Here is a 19414-nt window from a genome sequence, read left to right on the forward strand (position 1 = left end):
TCCTTGTGCCCGTTTGGGGGGTTGAAGAAATGAAAAATCCAAACAACACACCTGCGTCTCACCTACTTCACCTTTGAAGTAGGTGAGACGCCAGTTGTCCGATTTCCACATTTACCCCGCTGGCATTTGTTGTTAAACCCGGTCTACAGCCGATCAGGTAAGGAAGTTCTGTTGTCACATTCTGTCGGCCTTTGATTTTGTTGGATACCCGTTCTGACACAAGTACCTGCATTTACCCAATTTAGGATTGGCACGCAAAAGTACCGGATTGTGCCCTCATATGGCTGCATTTTTGTTTATGTATGAATCAAAAGAATTACATTTTCAAAATGCCCTTGATATATATATTAAAAACTTTTTTATATAATGAAAGTAAGTGTTACTATATATTCCATTCTGTTATTCCATTTATTTAGTCTGAATTTTTCACACTATAGATGTACCAGATTAAGGCGGACCTTCAATGAGTGGTCTATTTTTATTTATTTTTTTCTATTTTTTTATATCATATTTAAGCCGAATTTAACTATAAACTGCATTAAATGAATCGAAAGAGTCAGAAATAAGTCAGTCAGTCAGACTTTATTAACTGTGTTCATGGAAACTAGAACTTGTTTGTAACACGCTACACGTCAGCCGCATTAGCATTAGCCACGTTAGCATATTCACAACACCTGTTACCACCAACCTTATTTACTAAACGGAAAAAAACTCTGACTACCTTGTTAGTAACGTGTGGAGAAAAAAAAACAGTCGAACAGAACATTGCTACATGTTAGCTGTGTTAGCGTACTCAGAATAACATCCAACCAAACATTTTAACAGAGTGCAGTTTCAAAATTGCTTCGAGATCAGTGAGAACAACCAGAATGAATCCATGTATAAGGAGTTCTGGATTATAAGGCACCAAAAAAAAAAAAAAAGAAAAGGCATTTAAGCGTGCCTTATAGTGTGGAAATTCAGTTAATTGTTCAAAACAATACTCCAAAACCCTGTTCTATTCTAAAAAAAAAAAAAATGTACATGTACAAAGACAAATCTGTATAAATGAATATTTGATTCTTAGTTTATAATGACATTTCAAATTTTATTTTCGGATTTGTTTATTTATTTATGAATGCCTGTATGGCTCAAATGACAAGAAAACTATCCATTGAGTCAACTGTTGTGATTTTGGGCTATATAAAAAAAAAAAATTGAGATGAATTGAAATGTGTATATATATGTCACATCAGATTGTTTTGGATGACAATTTTCTTCCAATTCTTCAGTTATTTTAAATTAAGACACAAAGTTTATTGTTTCAGGTTAAAAAATATAAAGGATATGTTCTTTGATTTTCAGAAAATAGTAGCCTATAGATGTCTTTTTTATGACAAGTGTTCAGTCTCCTCTGGAAGAGGAGATGTTAGTTAATAGAAAAATCACATATTCAAAGGCTTTTTTTTTACAGCATGCTAGAATCAGAAAATTAAAAATACAAAGCCTGCTATTTATAATCTTAACCTTTCCTGTACATAATTCAAATCTCTGGGGCCTCAGATTATGCTTTAAGAGATTTATGTTCACAGATGACAGATTTAGACAGAGAATGAAGCCAGTATAAATACATACTATTTTGAAACTATGTACAAAAAAGTATTGTAGAATGTGTAAGTCTCTATGGTTGGTGCTGGTACTGGTCCTCCGTGGCTGTGTAAAAGTCATCCAGGACGCTCTGCATGTATTCAAAGGTGGGTCGGTCTTCGGGTCGGAACTTCCAGCAGGACGTCATGATTTCGTACAGCTGAGTGGGGCAGTTTTCGGGGCGGGGCATCCTGTAGCCTCGCTGAATCGACGACACCACCTCTCCTTTAGTCATTCCTGGAGACAACGAAGACGTGCAGACAGACATGGGACGTGTGAGACAAATGTATGGTTATCAAATTAGGATTATCTTAAAGTGATTGAAAAAAAAAAGAAAACAGATTGTAAATTTAAAAAACAAAATTGAAAACAAAACAAGACATTGACAATTTGAAAAGAAAAATTGAAAACAGTTTTGACCTCAAAAGGTTCTCATTAAAAATGAAAAAAAAAGTAAACTTAAAAGAAATATTGAAAATTGAAAAAAATGATTACAAATTATAAAAAGAAAATTTTATTTAAGACTGTTACAAGATGAAACAATAATGTTTAAATGCATTATAAACTTCATTTTCTTGTTTCTCCCTCCCGTTCTCAGTTTTCAGTTTCAATTCAGTTTTCAAGTTTTGGCTACTGAGCTGATCCTATTTTGACGTGGAGGCGGGGCCTTGAGCTCATTGGCTACCAGGTCAAGATTTCCTATCTGTTAACAGAGGAGACTCCTCATTACACATTTTCACACTTCTCCCTCTTGTTTAAACCCTCAAATTTCAAACCTTTACATGAACAGACATTGTTCCGGAGCAGAAAAGGCCTCACATTACCATAACCTCTTTGGTAATCATGGGAAATCATGTCCTGGTAGCTAATTAACTCAAAGCCACGCCTCCATGCAAAACTTGAAAACTGAATTGAAACAGAAACTGTGAACAGAAAACAAAGAGAGAGAGGGAAAAAAAGTAGAAAATACAAATAAACATTTTTTTGGTATCGGTTTTTGGTTAAAATTTGACTTCTTTACGTTTTAAATTTAATACTCATTCATTCATTCATTTTCTTTCGTTTATCCCTTTCGGGGTCACGGAGCCTATCCCGGCCACTTATGGGCAAAGGCATGGGAACACCCTGGACAGGTTGCCAGTCTGTCCCAGGGTCACACATATCACACACCCATGCACACTCACATTCACACCTATGGAGAATTTGGAGTGACCAATTAACCTATGAAGCATGTTTTTGGATGGTGGGAGGAAGCCCACGCATGCCCGGGGAGAACATGCAAACTCCACACAGAAAGGACCCGTTCTGTCTTCAGGTCCCCCATCCGGGACTTGAACCAGGGGCCTTCTTGCTGTGAGGCAAGAGCGCTAACCACTGTCCCACAGTGCAGCCCTACAATGCGTATTTTCAAGTTAAAACTATTTTAAATTCTCAATCTGTTTTTCCCCACATTCACTTTAATTTGATCCTACATTTACCCCATACAAATGGGCAAAGTGCAGGTGGGGTGGGATGAAAGTGACTGTGGGAGGGTGCATGAGGTGCAGGAAGCGATACTCAACAGAAGGGGGCAGCAAAGAGTCAAGTTATGCCAAACCACTTTATAGTCTGGTCAAAATGTTAAAATACATTTATGCTACTTTCAATGCGAGATAATGTTTTACAAAATGTTGACAAATTTTTATGTTATTTTGAGTTTTCCAATTATTGAAATACAGGCACAAATTCCTAATATTATTAAAATAAGTAAACACCGTGTATGTCTGAACATTTATGTGATAATTGTCGATTCTTTAAACTTAACAAATGTAATTATTCAGTCAAATAGATAATACCAAACTTTTAAAAGATAAATGTGGTTTTTAAACTAAAAAGCGCCACAATCAGGAGATCCCATGATATTTTTGGAAAGAGACACATCAAAGAGTAATAATATTTTTTAGATGATATTCTATAGGACTTCACATTTCTGTGACTTATGTTGGTGGAAATGTGCCTCGCTTGCTGTTTGATTTCAGTGTGAGTCAATTATTTTCCACAGGAATGAAGCCAAGGGTTTCTGACACTCTCTCCTGTAAACAATCTTAAATCCTAGTTTCAGCCTTTTTTGTCTGAGGTTTATCATTATCCAAGCTTACATTTCTGAATATTCTGTCCTTTAGTGTAGATTGAACGGTCCATCTGGAATATATTTTTCACGAGTCCCCACACTCTGCCGTCTTCAAGTTGCCTCCAAACGCAGCAATAACCTGCTGCCCTCGGCAACATGTGTTCAAGTGACAACTTCCGATAAAAAGTCAATGTAAATGTGCGTTTCGGGCTTCCAGAACTCTCGCGTTCCTGTGCAGAAACACGGTTTTCTACGACTGTCTTTGGGCTCTGCGAACAAAACTTGTATCCATTGAAAACATGTGAAAGTAAAACCAGGTTGAACTTTGATCAGTGAGGGAGTCGGATTTGGTAGTGACGCATGGGTGGCGTCCTTTTTCAAGTCATGGAAGTGCCAACAGTTTAAAAATTGATCATGAAGGAAAATAACTTCTGTTACTAAAGAGACTTCCAAAAAATGTACCAGGGGGCGGAGCTAAAACATTTTTACACGAGGGGGAGGGGGCCAGAAGACTGGGAGGATGGTAAAACACCAGAAATGCAACAAAAGGATCTTTTTTTTCTGTCTGTCACTGTTTTTTTTAAAAATTCATTTAACGTAAAAATATACCTTATGTTCTTTTTGAAACTTGTGTTGAGTATTTCTTCATTTTTGTCAAAAATGTGATAATATTGACTGAAAAATTGGGGGGCAAAGCTTTTTGTTGGGGGGAGGGGCGGGTGCAGCTGCCCCCTCTTGGCCCCATGTAGCTCTGCCCCTGAAATGTACATACTAATCTGGTGTCTTTAAAATAATTAGAATAAAATGAGCACATTTTGTACGGAAGCTTGTTGGTGACATATTTACCCGGGTACGGAATCTTCCCGAAGGTGATGATCTCATAGAGCAGGACTCCAAACGACCACATGTCTGATTTGATGGTGAAGCTTCCATAGTTGATGGCCTCGGGAGCCGTCCATTTGATGGGGAACTTGGCTCCTAAGGAGAGCATGGAGTAAAACATTTGTGAACTAGCTCGCTTGTGCAATTCTGGTATATGCGTCTGCTCTCGGGTTTATTCTTACGCCCTCCATTAGTACTGACTGTATCAGATTGGTGAACTGAATAGTTTCTTTTTATGACCATAAAAAACACCCACTTTAGTTTATTTGATATATTTTAGTGTTTCAAATTTTAAGCGTAAAATAACAAAACGAAAAAAGGGGGGGAAAAAATTATGTAATTTCATTTTTTTTTCTATTTATGGATAAAAACAGAGAACTAGAGTAACTTTTGTTATAACTCAAGTGTCTGGTAGATTCAGTGCTTCAGACACCTTTTCTGTCATCTATAAGCATTGAAAAATCTGTAGTAAACTTTTGCATTTTGGGAGCTTTTCTGATCAAAAACGCTGTCATCTAGCAGTTTAGCTTAGTGAATAATTCCAGAAAATCTTCTCTTACTTAAATCTCTTTTCTAAAATACTTCTTTCTTTTCTTCAGTTTTCCTAAAACACAACCAGACAAACGTGTGTCTTTCTGAATTCATTTGGTTTGTTTTTTTAATAGCACAGCTGGGACTAATATAAGATAAGATTATTAGTTTTTGAGTTTTTTGAAATTCTAAAAAATACTTTTTTTCCCCATTTTGTTTAAATTTTAAATTCAGATATTTCTGTTTGTTAAATGTCAGTTTTTGAAGTGACTGAAAAATGGAGCGTGTCTTTGGTTTTAAAATCATCAGCCGTTCTAATAATAATAGTTGTGAAACCAAAAATTCCGCCACCAGATTTAAAACTGAAACCATCTACTCAGACAGCACGACGGTCCGTTTCTATTTCACCTTCACCAAGTTTGAGAAGTGGCGTGTCATTATGTGATCACGCTGGATGGGAACATAGACTATTTCTGGTATGATTGTGGACAACTTACCCTCCCTGGCTGAGTACTCATCATCCTCTATGACTCTAGCCAAACCAAAATCTGCGATTTTGCACAGCAGACTCTCAGAGACCAGTACGTTCGCCGCCCTCAGGTCTCTGTGGATGTAGTTCCTCTTTTCAATAAACGACATCCCTTCTGCAATCTGAAACAACCAGCAGGAAAAGATTCTTTACTCTGTGCCTTCACTTATAGACCCACTCTTTTTTTACATGTTCTTGTGTCATTTTTCTCATGATGGAGGAAATATATAAAGAACATTAAGCTCAAGATTGCATTTCTGAGTATATCTTTATTCAATTTTTTGGGAATTAGGAGCAGACCAAAAAAGCCTGTAACTGAGACATAGACGCCCCAACGCCCAGCCCCATTCACTAGATCCATGTACGTCTTCATTTTCCACATCTTAGCTGGCATCTGGCTTAAAACTGTACGGCTGAATAACTCCAATTTGGATGACGGGAAATGGGGAGAGGCTTACTCTACGCTGGTGGTGATTCCCACAACTCAAAGGTGAATTTCTAATGAACTAGTGCCACTCTGCCGAAAACTATGTCCTAGAAAACAACACAGGTTTTTTTTGATTTTGGCTAAAAACGGCATAAAGCAGGTCAAAAGATGGTCGGAGTGGGTCTAAAGAAGGTAAAAACTTGATGGACAATTAGAAGAAAACATACCTGTGCTGAGAAATCGATAAGTTTCGGTAGTTGCAGTTTGCCGCCCACCTCGCTCTTTAAAAAGTCTAAAAGACTTCCTAAAGTCAAATAGAATTTGACAAACACATTAGTGACTTTGTTCCGACAGCTGTGCGATAGCAAAGAGGACAGTCACCGTTTGCCATGTATTCTGTGATGATGTAGATGGGCTCCGTCTTGGTGACCACAGCATAGAGGCGCACCAGCCGCTCGTGCTGGAGGGTCTTCATGATGTTGGCTTCCTCCAGGAAAGCTTCCACTGTCATGGTGCCCGGCTTCAGCGTCTTCACAGCGACTTTGGTTGTATTGTTGTAGTATGCTGGAGAAAAAAAACAAACAGAAAATGGTTGGGTCTATAAACGTTATAAATTTAGTCTTTAGGTTAGATTTGGACTCGTGACCGTTAATGCTAAGTTAGTAGCTGGAAGGGAGACAAAACGGGTTGTTTCAACTGCATTAATTGTGCAAAGATTCGTCAGTGTGTTTCAAACATAGAAAGGTCAACAGCAAGAGGATATTTTGGTGTCATTGTGTTTTTCTCTGTCTGCAAACAGAGATAAGAAAAAAGATGTTGCTGTTAGGTTTATTTTTATGCACCAACTGTATATGAGTGACCCCCCTTCCCCCCTCGCGTTCCAAACAGGAAGTACCTGTTGGTTCCAATAAGCTAAAATTGCATAGACTTCTGTTGACGAATTATTGTCATTCATAAAATGGCGACGGGATTGACTTCATTTCATGGGAGCAGGAAGTCGTTCCAGTTCTCTTATACAGTCACTGCTCTTCTGTAGTCTAAGAGTAATGAATTGTTAGTGTTGCACTACAATCATCTGATTTTGATCATTTGGTTTGTGTTGCATAAAGATATTTCAAACCCACACTGTGAACAACACACTATCACTATTTCCTTTTATCCTGTGTATTTAGATGTTTATTAGAAAATCTAAATGAAAAAAAAGTATTTTTCAAGTGTAGATAAATATAAGGAGTTTATGGAAGGGAAAGATCTTTAGCTTCTTAAGACCCGATCAAACATGTAGTCACATGGCCCCAATAAAGCAGGATTTCTTGGTGGTAATATAAGCCCAAATCCCCCCCCAAAAAAAAAGCTCGGCACCGCGGCGGCGCAGAAGCCACACAGGAAGTTGGAGTGAAGGTTTTTGGTGAGACGGCGACGGGCTTCCTGGGTCGTAGGATAGGAATGTCCGCGCATGTGGACGCCTGATCTTAAGAGATTAAAACCCAACTGTGAAGCAAAATATGGCGATTCCTTCCTCATGAACAAAAGCCATTTATGAAATAATGTAGTAATCAGCCATATGTCGAACTTACTAAAATATGTTTAGCTAATTATTGAAGTAAAACAGACAAAACAGATGTTTAAAACCAACTGAGTAATTCTAAATAATCAGCTATTGACTCTCAAAAAATGAAATAAAAACTTTTTTTTTTTATCATTTAACCCAGTCATGGTTAAAGACCCACTGCAATCCTCTTTTGATCTAATGTCAAAGCGGTCTTTTGATTATGACTATGCAGTTTTAGCCCAAATCAAAAGACCTGAGTTCTGCAGTAGTTCATTAGAAATTTGCCTCTGTGGGTGTGACTGTTGGTGTAGACAGAGCTACCCCGCACCCCTTCCCTTTCCCAGAACTCTCTGTTTGAGCGGAGCAGGACATTTTTTGCCTGCAAAGCATAATTTCTACATCTCAAATCAAGTCTTTATAAACAGCATTTCTCATCTACTCCTGATTCACAGTGATTTGAATAAAGAGAGACAAACAGACATGCTATTTTAAGCTTACATTTTCTTATATGTATCTTTCACCCCGAGAAAAAGAACATAAATAGAATACACACATACATTTACAAAAAAACTTGAATTAAAAAACATAATAATAAAAAGTAACTGTACAAAAAATTCTCTGTCTGGATGAGTCAAACCTCCACAGTACAGAACAGCTCCACACAAGAGCACCTGTGAGAAAAATAAACTCCCCGACTATCAGCTCTCCATCTTGGCACCTGGAGGCGGAAGCTGATAGCATCTATACGAACCTATACGCATCAACCTCTGCACACGATTTTACAGCGTCTGCAGCAAACATCCACACAAAGGACGTGACCAGGGTACAATACCTCTGTGGGTGTCATGAAGGAAAACTGAGCTGGATACGTTTCATTAAACTTGATCTTACACTCCATGCTATATCATGGGCACACCTTAAATATCTGTTGGGAGCCAGTGCCACAAAGGCTGAAGATAACAATATCATCTGCATACAGAATGACAAAGCGTGAGAACATTTAGTCCCCTAGAGGAATGTAACCCCCCTCCGTCTACATTTCACTGATGGCTGTACTAAAAAACCAAAACCCTGCATGTGTACTCAGTAGAGATGCAACAATACACTTTATTCACACACACACAAAAAAAAAACTTTATTCACGATCCAGTATAACCCTTGTGCTATCTTAGATGACCCCACCCTTACATTGACGTGTTCTCCCTACCATGACAAAGGTGGATAAAGGTGGAAAGATTTCATGTAATCCATGGACACCAGTGAAGATCACAAATCATTAAAGAAAAAAGGTTCAGAGCACTGTCTAGTGGGTCTAGATGACCCAACTCCCAATGTTAAAGTGCCTAGGATAGCACAAGGGTTAAATGTTAATTGTTGGGTCACGGTTTTGACTCTGTTCGATATATGATTTGTATATTGAAAATCATTTCTAATGAACTACTTCAGAAAAACCTTTTTTAAATGTGCTAATAGGCAAGTAACATAGAAAAGTACCTTTCAGTTGGCCTAAACTAAGCCTTGTGTAATGTAAAAAAAACCCCAAATAAATAAAAAATCCTTAAATTTAGCCCAATACGCATTTTACACTTTAAACCTAAACCTAATGGGATATGGTGGGTATACACTTTCTCCATGATTCCGTTTAATGGTGTAACATATGGCTCAGTTTTATTTTTTACTTTTTATTTTAAGTTCAATTGCACAAACAAAACTAAAGATCTGAAAACAAACAGAACCCATATGACGATGTTACAACACCCTGTAAACACAACATAAAACCCAGTTACACATCTATTGAACCACTTTTTTTAAGTTTAAATGTACAGACAAAGCGAAACCCTACAGTTTGGTTTTAAAACAAGAATTGTGGCATCCTTAGTATTCAGGGACTCACCTGTAAAGCACTTTTATAAACCAGTAAAGCTGTTTGCTGACCCTGTTCTCATATAGTGTACTTCCACCTGGTTTGTAGAAGTACAACAGTCACGTTCTTACGTCATCATTCGAGTATACAAGAAACACACGCTAAAGGAATTTAAAAGGCTAACTGACATAAGGTCACAGAAAAGCTATGGAAATTAGGAATCAATAAAACAACATATTGGAAGCTTTGCGGGCAGCATTGTTTTTCTAATGTTGTTTTTTTATTTTTTATGAATTACAGGGAAAAGGAACTTCTCTGAACTGTTGACTTCTGCAACCATGGCTTTAAAGCAAAGGAGGGGAAGGTTGAACCACAATAAATCACACATAATACCTTCATTTTGATTTAAAAGGGAAAAAATCTAGAGTTAAAAAAAATAAAAAATAGAAAATAGACGGATATTGTCAGCCTCGTAAATAAAAAAAATATGTTTGAATTTAATCAAAACAAAGTTGACTGAACAACCTACACTGATCCGCGTCACAGTTCAGAATCTCATACTGTAAAGTCATAAAGATAGTAATGATATGGTGGCCCTGAAGTGCAAATCACTCAATGAACAACAATTAAAAAAGAAAATCATTTAGAAATCTAAACTTAATTCCAAACACATGAACTGAAATAAAAAAAAGGAACGTTTCGGAAAACAAAACTAATTTCCAGGAATCAAAATGAAATGCTGATTGGATGATGACGTTTGTTTATCGGAAGTTATTTGGCAATATCCTTTCACAGATGATATTACTATAAGCTTCTGGCCACACCCACTGCAAAAGTTTGGTGATTGCTCAATCAACTTTTCGCACAGTTCAGGAAAAACACTCTACTTTCCCTCCTCTTTAAAAGTCAAACGCCATCATCCAAACAGTGATGTCACATAATACTTAATGCTTTTTCTGGTTTCTTATTTTGTTTCTTTTTTTTATATATATTTCATCTAGATTTCTGTAATCTTGTTTTGATTTCTAAAAAGGAAATTAAAAAAATACATATATATTTTGTCTTTTTAGTAGTTGTTGTTGTGATCTTTATGTTTTTGCGTAAAGTGATGAGTTGATGTGATTTGAACTTCAGGGCCACCGTATAAAGACGACCAGAAAACAGCTTTTTGTTTTTATCAAAGCCTGTTCCTGTGTGCAGAGGCCAAGTACAGTGGGGTGGTTTAGTAGCTTGAGGGTGTTTACGCCTGCATAATAGTGTCTAAGGAGTGAATATGGCAGCTTCTTAAAAATTACATCCAAGACCAAACCACAGTGATTCATGTATTACTTATGATTTCATGCTATGGGAATCTCATGTAAAAAGGTCCTAAAACAATATCAAATGTGCACCATTAGTGCAGTTACCACAATATGTCATTTAAAAGCCTAAAAATTAGATTATCATTCAGCTTTAAACATGAGTTTCATAAAAATCCTCACGCATTCACAAGGTGGACATGCAAACTATTTAACCCTTGTGCTATCCGTTGGGGTCCAGATGACCCGATCCTTGCATTGACGTGTTCTCCCTACCATGACAAAGGTGGATAAAGGTGGAAAGATTTCATGTAATCCATGGACACCAGTGTAGATCACGAATCATTGAAGAAAAGGTTCAGCGTCTAGTGGGTCTAGATGACCCAACTCCCCAATGTTAAAGTGCCTAGGATAGCACAAGGGTTACAAAAGGCATATAAACCACAGCCTTTTTTATTTTTTCTTACTTCTACACCACCATGCAGTGGTCATGAAAACAACAATCATTTAAATATTGGACACTATAAACCGTCTTTTTTCTTAGTTTTCTTGTCACAAACGTGTGTAAAATGTATCAGTTCCACAAATCAAGGTGTGAAATCCAGGAAGTCAAACTTTCTGAAATCTTTGGAGTAAATAATTAACCGATTAAGAAAAAACCCCTCATATATCAACTAGGACATTCTTTGTGGCACTATACTACAAACAACACTGACTCTCAAGAACATCTAACTTATAGTTTAGGTGACGTTTCTCAAACTAGAGGCTTAAGACATTGTATTGCATCAACAGGTTGTAATACTCCTTTTGGTCACTTTTAAGGTTGAGAAAGACTGAAAGCTAGATTATGGATAAGAAAAACTTTGTCAAAAATTAGCTAAGGAATTTTATGAATACAATCTGCAGATAAAAAGATCTACCCACCCATCCAGACTTCTCCAAACTGCCCGGCTCCCAGCTTCTTCACCATTTTTATTGAATCTTTGGAAATCTCCCAGGCATCTTTAGCCCATGGCTTCTGCGCTTTGGGTTTCACACAAGGGGATTCCAGCTTTCGGCACAGGCCATCCGCTTTGCCTAAAAGACATACAAATTCTTTGTGTCAGAGCTCCTTTTTTATCAGTTGGATTTTGTTTTTCTTTTCTTTTTTTTTAACAGTGAATCAGTCCTCGGGCTCTGTAATGCAAAGTAACGCAGGAAGCAATTATTCTTGTTTTGCATAAAAGCTGGAAGTAAATGTTAACGGCTAACTGATAATGAAAAAACCTTGTAGATGCCCTCCCAAAAAAACGATTGATAAAACAAAAAATGATCTGCGATCAATGTGTACATAACTGTCTACATATCTGTCTACAAAGAGTACCAAGTAAAGAGAAGAAAAGTCCTGCAACTTCTGCTGCAGGAATCAAGTTAGTTGGAGGGCGAGCCAGTGAAGCATGAGGTCATTGTCACAGTAGATGAACAGGTTTTCCTCTGCTACTGCAGAGCCATACTCACTGTGGTAGTGTTTGACCATGCTGCCAATGTCGTTGAAGGAGATTTTAGGAGAAATGAAGAAGCCCCCGTTATCTAGCTTCCGGATCTTGTAATGTTTTACTAAGTCCATGCCTTGGTTGTCCCTGTCTCTTATCGACAGCGAGTAACTCCCTGACGACAAGCAAATGATGAAGAAAAAAAAAAGGATGCCATAAGATATGAGCGGATGATTCTAGATGTGCAAACAGAGTATTTGTGAAAGAAAACGGTTGTAAGAACCTTTTGATGTTTCGCTCTCTCTGATGAGATAAGAACCCGGTTTGTTTGCTGGCGCCATCAGCTGTCTCTCAGCATCCTTCCGTGTGAGGTCTTTGAAAAACCACCTGAAAGGAGGACGGAACAGTCCAGTCACATCAAGATGAACGTTGTAGAAAAGCTTGAGAAGGATTACAGCAAGAAGACGCCAAATAGATGTCCACACAAGGGTGTGCGTGGTATTAGGAAAACTTGCGATGTGCGATATTAGTGGTCAGTATTGCGATGACGACATGACTTGCAATACAGAAAAATGAAAAACAACTAATATGTATTATTTCTATTTCACTGCAACAGTTTTATCTAAATAAAAGTCAACTATAATCCAAATGACCCACGTCGCGGAGAAGGCGGGTATCTAACCTAAAAGGGCTCCATTTGATTTGTCAATGTTGTGAAGAGGCCCATCCGATTGGTTACATGCATAACGACATATATTTGATTCGTTAAATACTTGAAGCTGCCATGATATTGCTTTAGCATGTATGTAAACATTTAAGGCAGACATGTCCAAAGTCCGGCCCACATTTAAATTTTCCACAGGTCTGCAGGTTCCTGTCATGAAATCATTATTGAAATATCATTAATATAGCTTTCTTTAAAAGCTGTGTGTACTATTTCTTGATTGTGATTGGCTAAATTCTGTCATTAGCTGTCGTAAACACGTGGCAACACTGTCGCAGGACCCTTCTGTGACACTTTCACGTAGCTCTATGCAGATGAAACTATAATCTATTCTTCCAAACCAAGCATCTTGGATATCTATGCTATTTCAGCAAAATTTATTTCCACAGTGTTTTGTACTTCTGAAAAAGGTTACTATATGTGTTATTTCCCTGTTCACATGATTTAAATGTAGAGCTTTAATTGTAATGTGTAACATTTCAAAACCCCATTTTAAGTCTTTAAATATGAAATTCACAGAAATTTAGGTAAAAATGTATTTAGATGTATTCCTGTTCTATGTGAAGAAATGAAAAGTTTCCCATTGCGCACAAAAAAAAAGTCAAAACAGTTTATTTGCATTTAATGTTATTATAAGAGATCAAAGAATACAAGTCTATTGGTTTGCCCTCACACATATTCACTAAACCAATATGCTACATAATTACACATATATATGTGTTATATATTTCCAAAACGTTTGTACACCCCTGATTTACGATAAACATTTTATTGCAATTTACGTGGTATTGGCGATTAATGTATCGCACAGGCGGCTATCACAATGACGAAGAATTTGTGATTTCTGGTGCAGGCCTAGTACTCACTCCTCTGTTTCCATGGTGTTAGCTTGGGCGACATAATTGCACGGGATGAATCCTTCTTTGTTGGTGGTCAGAGATCTTGCTTTCCACCATTCTCCGCGTCTGCGAATGAAGAATAAACCCATCAGATGATTTAGTGCAACTGGATTTTATTTTTGATTATTTGAACCAACAGAAAAGCCAAAAAAGGCTCTTTTTAAAGCATAGCAAACACATTCATCTTTAAAACCCATATTTATAGCTCTTCACTAATAGTAACAGTTGCTGTTTTTGATTTTGCAGATGATACGTTCTGAAAATGGACTTACTCCTCCAAGACCTTCATCTTCTCTCCTTTCTTGAAGCCCAGGTCATCAGAATGGACGGCTTCATACGGGTAAAGGCCAATCACTATTTTGTATGATTTGTTTTCCTCTAAGACAGGAAACAATGGTTGGATGAGAAGCTTTCACTTTGAAAAGGGTGACAATCGTGGTGACAATGGAGTGTAGCAATTTAGCAGAAGTGTGGAAAAAAGGAAGAAAACATGTCCTGGAAGGTATTTATGATGGCTAAATGTCACATTTAACGTTCCCTTAAAAATGAAGCCAGTTAAAAGATACATTTTATAGTTTTCTGTGTGTCTTTTTTTTCTTTTCGGCTTGACTTAAAGTAGGAAAAATGACTAACAAGTTTCAGTTAATGAGCTGCTTCACATTAGCCATGTCTCTCATTTTTTTAAAAACTTTTATGTAGTTTTACTTTGAAATGGGGTTTTTAGTGAGTAAAGTAATGCAAACTGTGATTAAAATAAAGGGGGGTACCTTCCAACTTCTGAAAGACTTGGCCAGGGAGGAGGGAGTTACTCTGCAAAGACGGTAAAAGCAGTCATGGGAATTTTGCCTCGTAAAGCTCATTTCCATTTTAGTAATGTCATCGTCGTCATTGTCATCATTTGAGATTGGGAAGTTGATTTAACTAAACTTTTTCTCACTTGCTTTGCAAAAATGTCACTAAAAATAAACTAAGATGCCCTCTTAAGAAATGAAGTCAACCCAGAACTCCATATGACCGTTCATGTTATATTTGACACATTTTTTACACCCCTATGTCATTAGCATGACAAATTAACTCATCTTTTGTTATTCATTTAAAAAAAAAATACATTTTGTAGTGAAAAAAGGATACATTTCTTGACATTTAATTCTTTATAAAACTGTAACACCTTATTAAATATGTGTGAATCAAATGTTACACAGTGGCTCTGTCCGAAGTCCCACCCTAACCTTTAACTACTCAAGAACTATATAGTACGGCACTATAGTGCCCTGGATTGTAGACACCATGCTCACTATTTTTTTATTTTTATTTTAAACGGCGGATATGACGTAATCGATTTCACAAAGTGAAAATCTAATTGATATGAGCATTTTGCAACGATCATTTATGAGTCCACTTTCTTTTGAAGTTAAAAATGTTAATGTTTAATCAAAAAAATACATTTAAATACATTTTTTTGGGAAAAAAATTGTTCCGACCCAATGCATTGTGGTCTTTATTTGCCAGTCTAGTGAGCATCGACCCACACTGTTCTTTTGCAGAGACTTCTGAGAAATTTCTAGGGCACTGGATTTTGGAATTGTAGATTCGGACAGCACTACAAAGTGGTGAACGCACTATATAGTGTTGTGAGTAGTGAAGGAATTCGAACATAGCCAGTGAGTAAATATTGTCCTGAATACTGATTTTTGCATTTTCAAATAAGATTATTGTGATTAAAAATCATCCAACTTTTGATAATTGATTCCATTTCACATTAATAAGGAAATTGCAATTTTTTAAATGTAGATTTTATCAAAAATCTAATTCAAAAACATTTAAATCGTCAGTCTAGTCTTTTATGTAGTAAACTGTACAGGGTTTTAATCCCTCCCGGGGTCCTCAGGTTGCTGGAGCCAATCCTAACTTCTGTTGAGCAAAGGGACTGTCTTTTGCCACACACCCTGGTGCTCTTTGAAGTAGAGGTTGGGTCCCTCACATAGTGCGCTTGGTCAGTCTGTGCAGCCTGCTGGCTGCCCTTCTCCTCCACCCCATTCGTCAGTTCTCCTATCAGTATGGATTTAATACAGCCCATTGTGTCGGCCTGCAGGAGGAAGTGGAAAAAAGGAAGACATTCACCACGACCCAAACGAAAAGTTCATTCCAAAGGATTGCTCACCCAGATTTATTCAATATGCTGTGAAGAAATGCCCTTTGATACGTAGATGACAGCCACATGCTTTCAAGCCGTGGTGCTTGCCGTACCCTGCCTGCTCCAGTACACCTTTATTTGATAAAGTAAACTTCCTTTTTTGTTCTCTTTTGTTTATTTTCTATTTAGGAGCAGGCAGAAAAAATGTAGAGAAGTTTGAGGTTTTAGTTCTGACACGTTAACAACAGAAAGTCTTTATGAAACCCCCAACACAAAACAGTTTTGACTGTGTTGGGCTTTGGTTTACCACATGCTAAAGAATAATTTACAGTTAAAATCTTTTTTATGACCGCTCCTTCTATGGCTTTAATGTAAATCTGTTCTTTATGAAAATTAATTGTGTTTCTAGTTCCTCAGATTTGATTTAAAATAAACCATAGCTTTGAAGAACATCTGTTGTAACATAGATTTTATTGGTATTTGGGATTTTTATTTTATTTTTAAGTTACAAAGTTCAGAAAATTCAACCACAGGATTAATTCCTCCCCATCAAAGCAAATTTGTATTATTTTATTTGGGAAGTACAAAGAAGTGACACTTTTTTTCACATTAACATTAAAAACTTTTATATTCAGATTAAAGAAAAATGGAAATCACTAAAAAACTATTAAAGCCAAGCAGTTTTATGTCAAAACATATGAGAACAGAAGAATAATGGCGTTCCATCACCTGAAATTCATGCCAGGCATTAAACTATGTTGGTATTTTTTAATAATTTGGATAAATACCTTTATCTAAAGTAAATAAACTTGAGTTAATCTTTTAAATTCAAACAAACAAGCAGTGATCTATAAATTACCAAATTACATCATACGTTTATACTAATCAAATATTCACTAATGGAAAGATATGTTAAAAGAAATTCCCAAAAAATCCCTTTACTTTTAGTTTAGTTTCCATCAAACTCTATAAGCATGATCACAAGTGACACTTTAACAGCCTTACACACATGTAAACAATGTATTTGATCTATAAACAATCTATAAAATAGCATTATGTAAAGGATAATCCCTGTCTGTCTGTCTCTGTGTGTGTGAGTGTATATTTGTGTGTATATACACACAAAGTTAGTCTTAAATTAGGGAATCAGAAGTGTCAGGAAATAAAGAACAACAAAAATGTAAAACAATCAATTATAGTAGCGTTAAAACTAGCAACACAGGACTTTTTTGTGTGTTTAACGTATTCAAAAGCTCAGGTTTACATCTGCAAGGCATCTGAATTTGAAATATAAATCTTGAAACTGTCTAAATATAGATTGAAAGGGTGATTTTATATTGTTATCTAACTTTTGGACATGTCTTTGTGTATCGATTAGTATAAAAGTGCGTCCAAAAATGGCTTTTTTTTCTGGATAGCGTAGAGGACCAGCGAATTGCTGTAAGTTCCTGGTGTTACGCTGGCTTTCATGCCACACGACCATGTGGTCTGAAAGTACCTGTTCATGTCCTGCGGGTGCATTGTGTGCTTGTGTCTGTCATAACTGCCCATTTTTAACTTTCTGTTTCTGTGTCATGTTTTATGTGGAAGGCTGAACTAAGCTTTGTTGAAGGGTTTGCTGTTGAAAAAAGTCTCCCAAATACCTGTAGGGTTTAAACAGTAGAAGACAGGAAGTTATTTTTCCATTCAGTGGTTAGAGCTGCCATATTTTCTGATATGTGCTGACACAATAAAAAAGACCTTTTTTGAGAGTTTTACATTGTTTTCTAAATCAGATTATTTGAGTCGCGTGGATCATTTATAACATTGTTCTTAATTTTGATTATTAATTCAGCCTCTAAAGATAAGAGGAGCTGCTGTTCTCCAACACAACCCCCCCAATTCAACCATAATGATGAGTATGTTAAGAAGGAAGACATCAGGTGTCATTTCAGGTGTGGTAAATGTTTTTGTTTAATACTCTATGATAATAAATCATAAAAAATAATACATTTTTATATATTAGATACATTTCTGAGGATTTCTTTATTCAAAATGTGGTGAATCAGGACCAGACGAAAAAAACGCAGTTTGAAAAATAGCCTATTTGGGTAGTGATCTACCCTGCGCCGAAGGGAAGGGGGGGCGGGGTTGCCTCACGCCAACAGTCCTGTCCACGACTCAGAGTTTCTAAAGAACTCCTGCTGCTCTGCAAAAACTATGTCCTAGAAAACGGCACAGATTTTGTTAGGATTTTGGCTAAAAACGGCATATTATGTTACGATCCGGGGCAAATTGTCCCGTTTTTGGGAAAAAAGAAACATTCAAAATATTTTTTTCACTTTGAATCTTTTCATGCTTCACTTGTTTAGTGTAATCAGCATACAAAATCAAAATAGTTCAATTACTCTGTGTGATTGAAATTGAACAAAGATCAACACTGTTCCTCAGAAATTAACAGACCTGCTTCCATCTTTTTAAGGTTATATTTCTTATTTTATATAATATCAAAGTCATATTGCAAATAAAGTAAAATTCTGAATTTGAGGCTTCTGATCCACTTTAGATTTTATGTCAAACCAAGTGAAATTTGGTTTGATTTTTTTTCTTGTCTTTTTAGATGGTCTGGATGTAGGTCTATAACCCCCCCACCCAGAGTCCCACTGAATGACACACTTCCCCTATCAGTAAACGAGGGAGAGATACTAGGAAGTAGAAAAAGCAGTGGACGTCAAGTGCCAATAAATGACAAATCTGAGAGAAAAGCCACTTAAAACTGTTCAAAGGTCAATCTTTTCCAGAGCAAACTGAAACTCATTTAACCAGTCACATATATGTGTCCTACCTCAGAAATGATGTAAAATGAGCATTTTGTTTAAAAAATGAACACATCTTACCTGCGAGTATCTGTATGGCTGTTTGATTAGCTTTCCCTGTATGTGGAAACCCTGTAGTCCTCAGAAACCTTCTTTGTGCTCCTCATCAGAGTAACCGCAGGCACGTTGGCTTGTCGAGTGGGTCAACAGCCTCATATGCTGCTGCTGTACCAGAATGAGGAACTTACGAGCAGCTGGCCGGGGCTTTTTTCTTTCTTTCTTTTTTTTTTTAACCAATACTTCCTGGTACAATTGTCTAATGATTATTTGCATAATCAGCAGCCACACTATTGCAGAACAGATTTTCTATTTTTTATGGGTTTGACCAAATTATTTTTTACAAAATATGTTTAGAACTGTTTATATTTTATAAAAGTCATTCCAAATAAAAAGGTAAATGCTTAAATAGAAATTCTTTAAAAGTTTACTTGAATAATTTGTTTTAATGAAAGTATGCAACAGTGACATCTTGTGGCGAAACCGTAAAAGTGCAATTATGGATTTATGTCTA

At 36.7% G+C, this 19414-nt stretch overlaps 2 protein-coding genes across 2 annotated transcripts in view; one reads left to right on the forward strand and one right to left on the reverse strand.

Moving 5' to 3' along the window:
* Positions 1-563: 563 nt before the first annotated feature.
* Positions 564-19115, reverse strand: lyn (LYN proto-oncogene, Src family tyrosine kinase). The gene is made up of 13 exons (XM_023965386.2): positions 18925-19115; positions 15860-16000; positions 14682-14724; positions 14187-14292; positions 13882-13980; positions 12575-12678; positions 12317-12466; positions 11744-11896; positions 6487-6669; positions 6333-6409; positions 5647-5800; positions 4583-4714; positions 564-1863 (listed from the first exon to the last, which is right to left on the reverse strand). Exons 2-13 carry the CDS (start codon positions 15989-15991, stop codon positions 1661-1663), a joined length of 1536 nt encoding a protein of 511 aa, XP_023821154.1. The 5' UTR covers positions 15992-16000; positions 18925-19115; the 3' UTR covers positions 564-1660.
* The window catches only part of ctnnd2b (catenin (cadherin-associated protein), delta 2b), a 199455-nt gene continuing 194201 nt past the window's right edge, over positions 14161-19414 (forward strand). The window contains exon 1 of the mRNA XM_078935532.1: positions 14161-14254. The gene's annotated coding sequence lies outside the window, so the exon portion shown is untranslated. The remainder of the gene's footprint in view (positions 14255-19414) is intronic.

The sequence above is a fragment of the Oryzias latipes genome, chromosome 17 (genome assembly GCF_053564925.1).
Source record: "Oryzias latipes strain Hd-rR chromosome 17, Olatipes_Hd-rR_3.1".
Lineage (NCBI taxonomy): Eukaryota > Metazoa > Chordata > Actinopteri > Beloniformes > Adrianichthyidae > Oryzias > Oryzias latipes.

What these genes read in the sequence shown, in the direction of transcription:
- lyn (XM_023965386.2), bottom strand. Translation starts at nt 15,991, where the DNA reads ATGGGCTGTATTAAATCCATACTGATAGGAGAACTGACGAATGGGGTG. An exon ending in AGAGAGCGAAACATCAAAAG is followed by an intron (nt 12,467 to 12,574) that starts GTTCTTACAACC and finishes GCTTGTCGTCAG; the next exon opens with GGAGTTACTCGCTGTCGATA. An exon ending in TTATCGATTTCTCAGCACAG is followed by an intron (nt 5,801 to 6,332) that starts GTATGTTTTCTT and finishes TGGTTGTTTCAG; the next exon opens with ATTGCAGAAGGGATGTCGTT.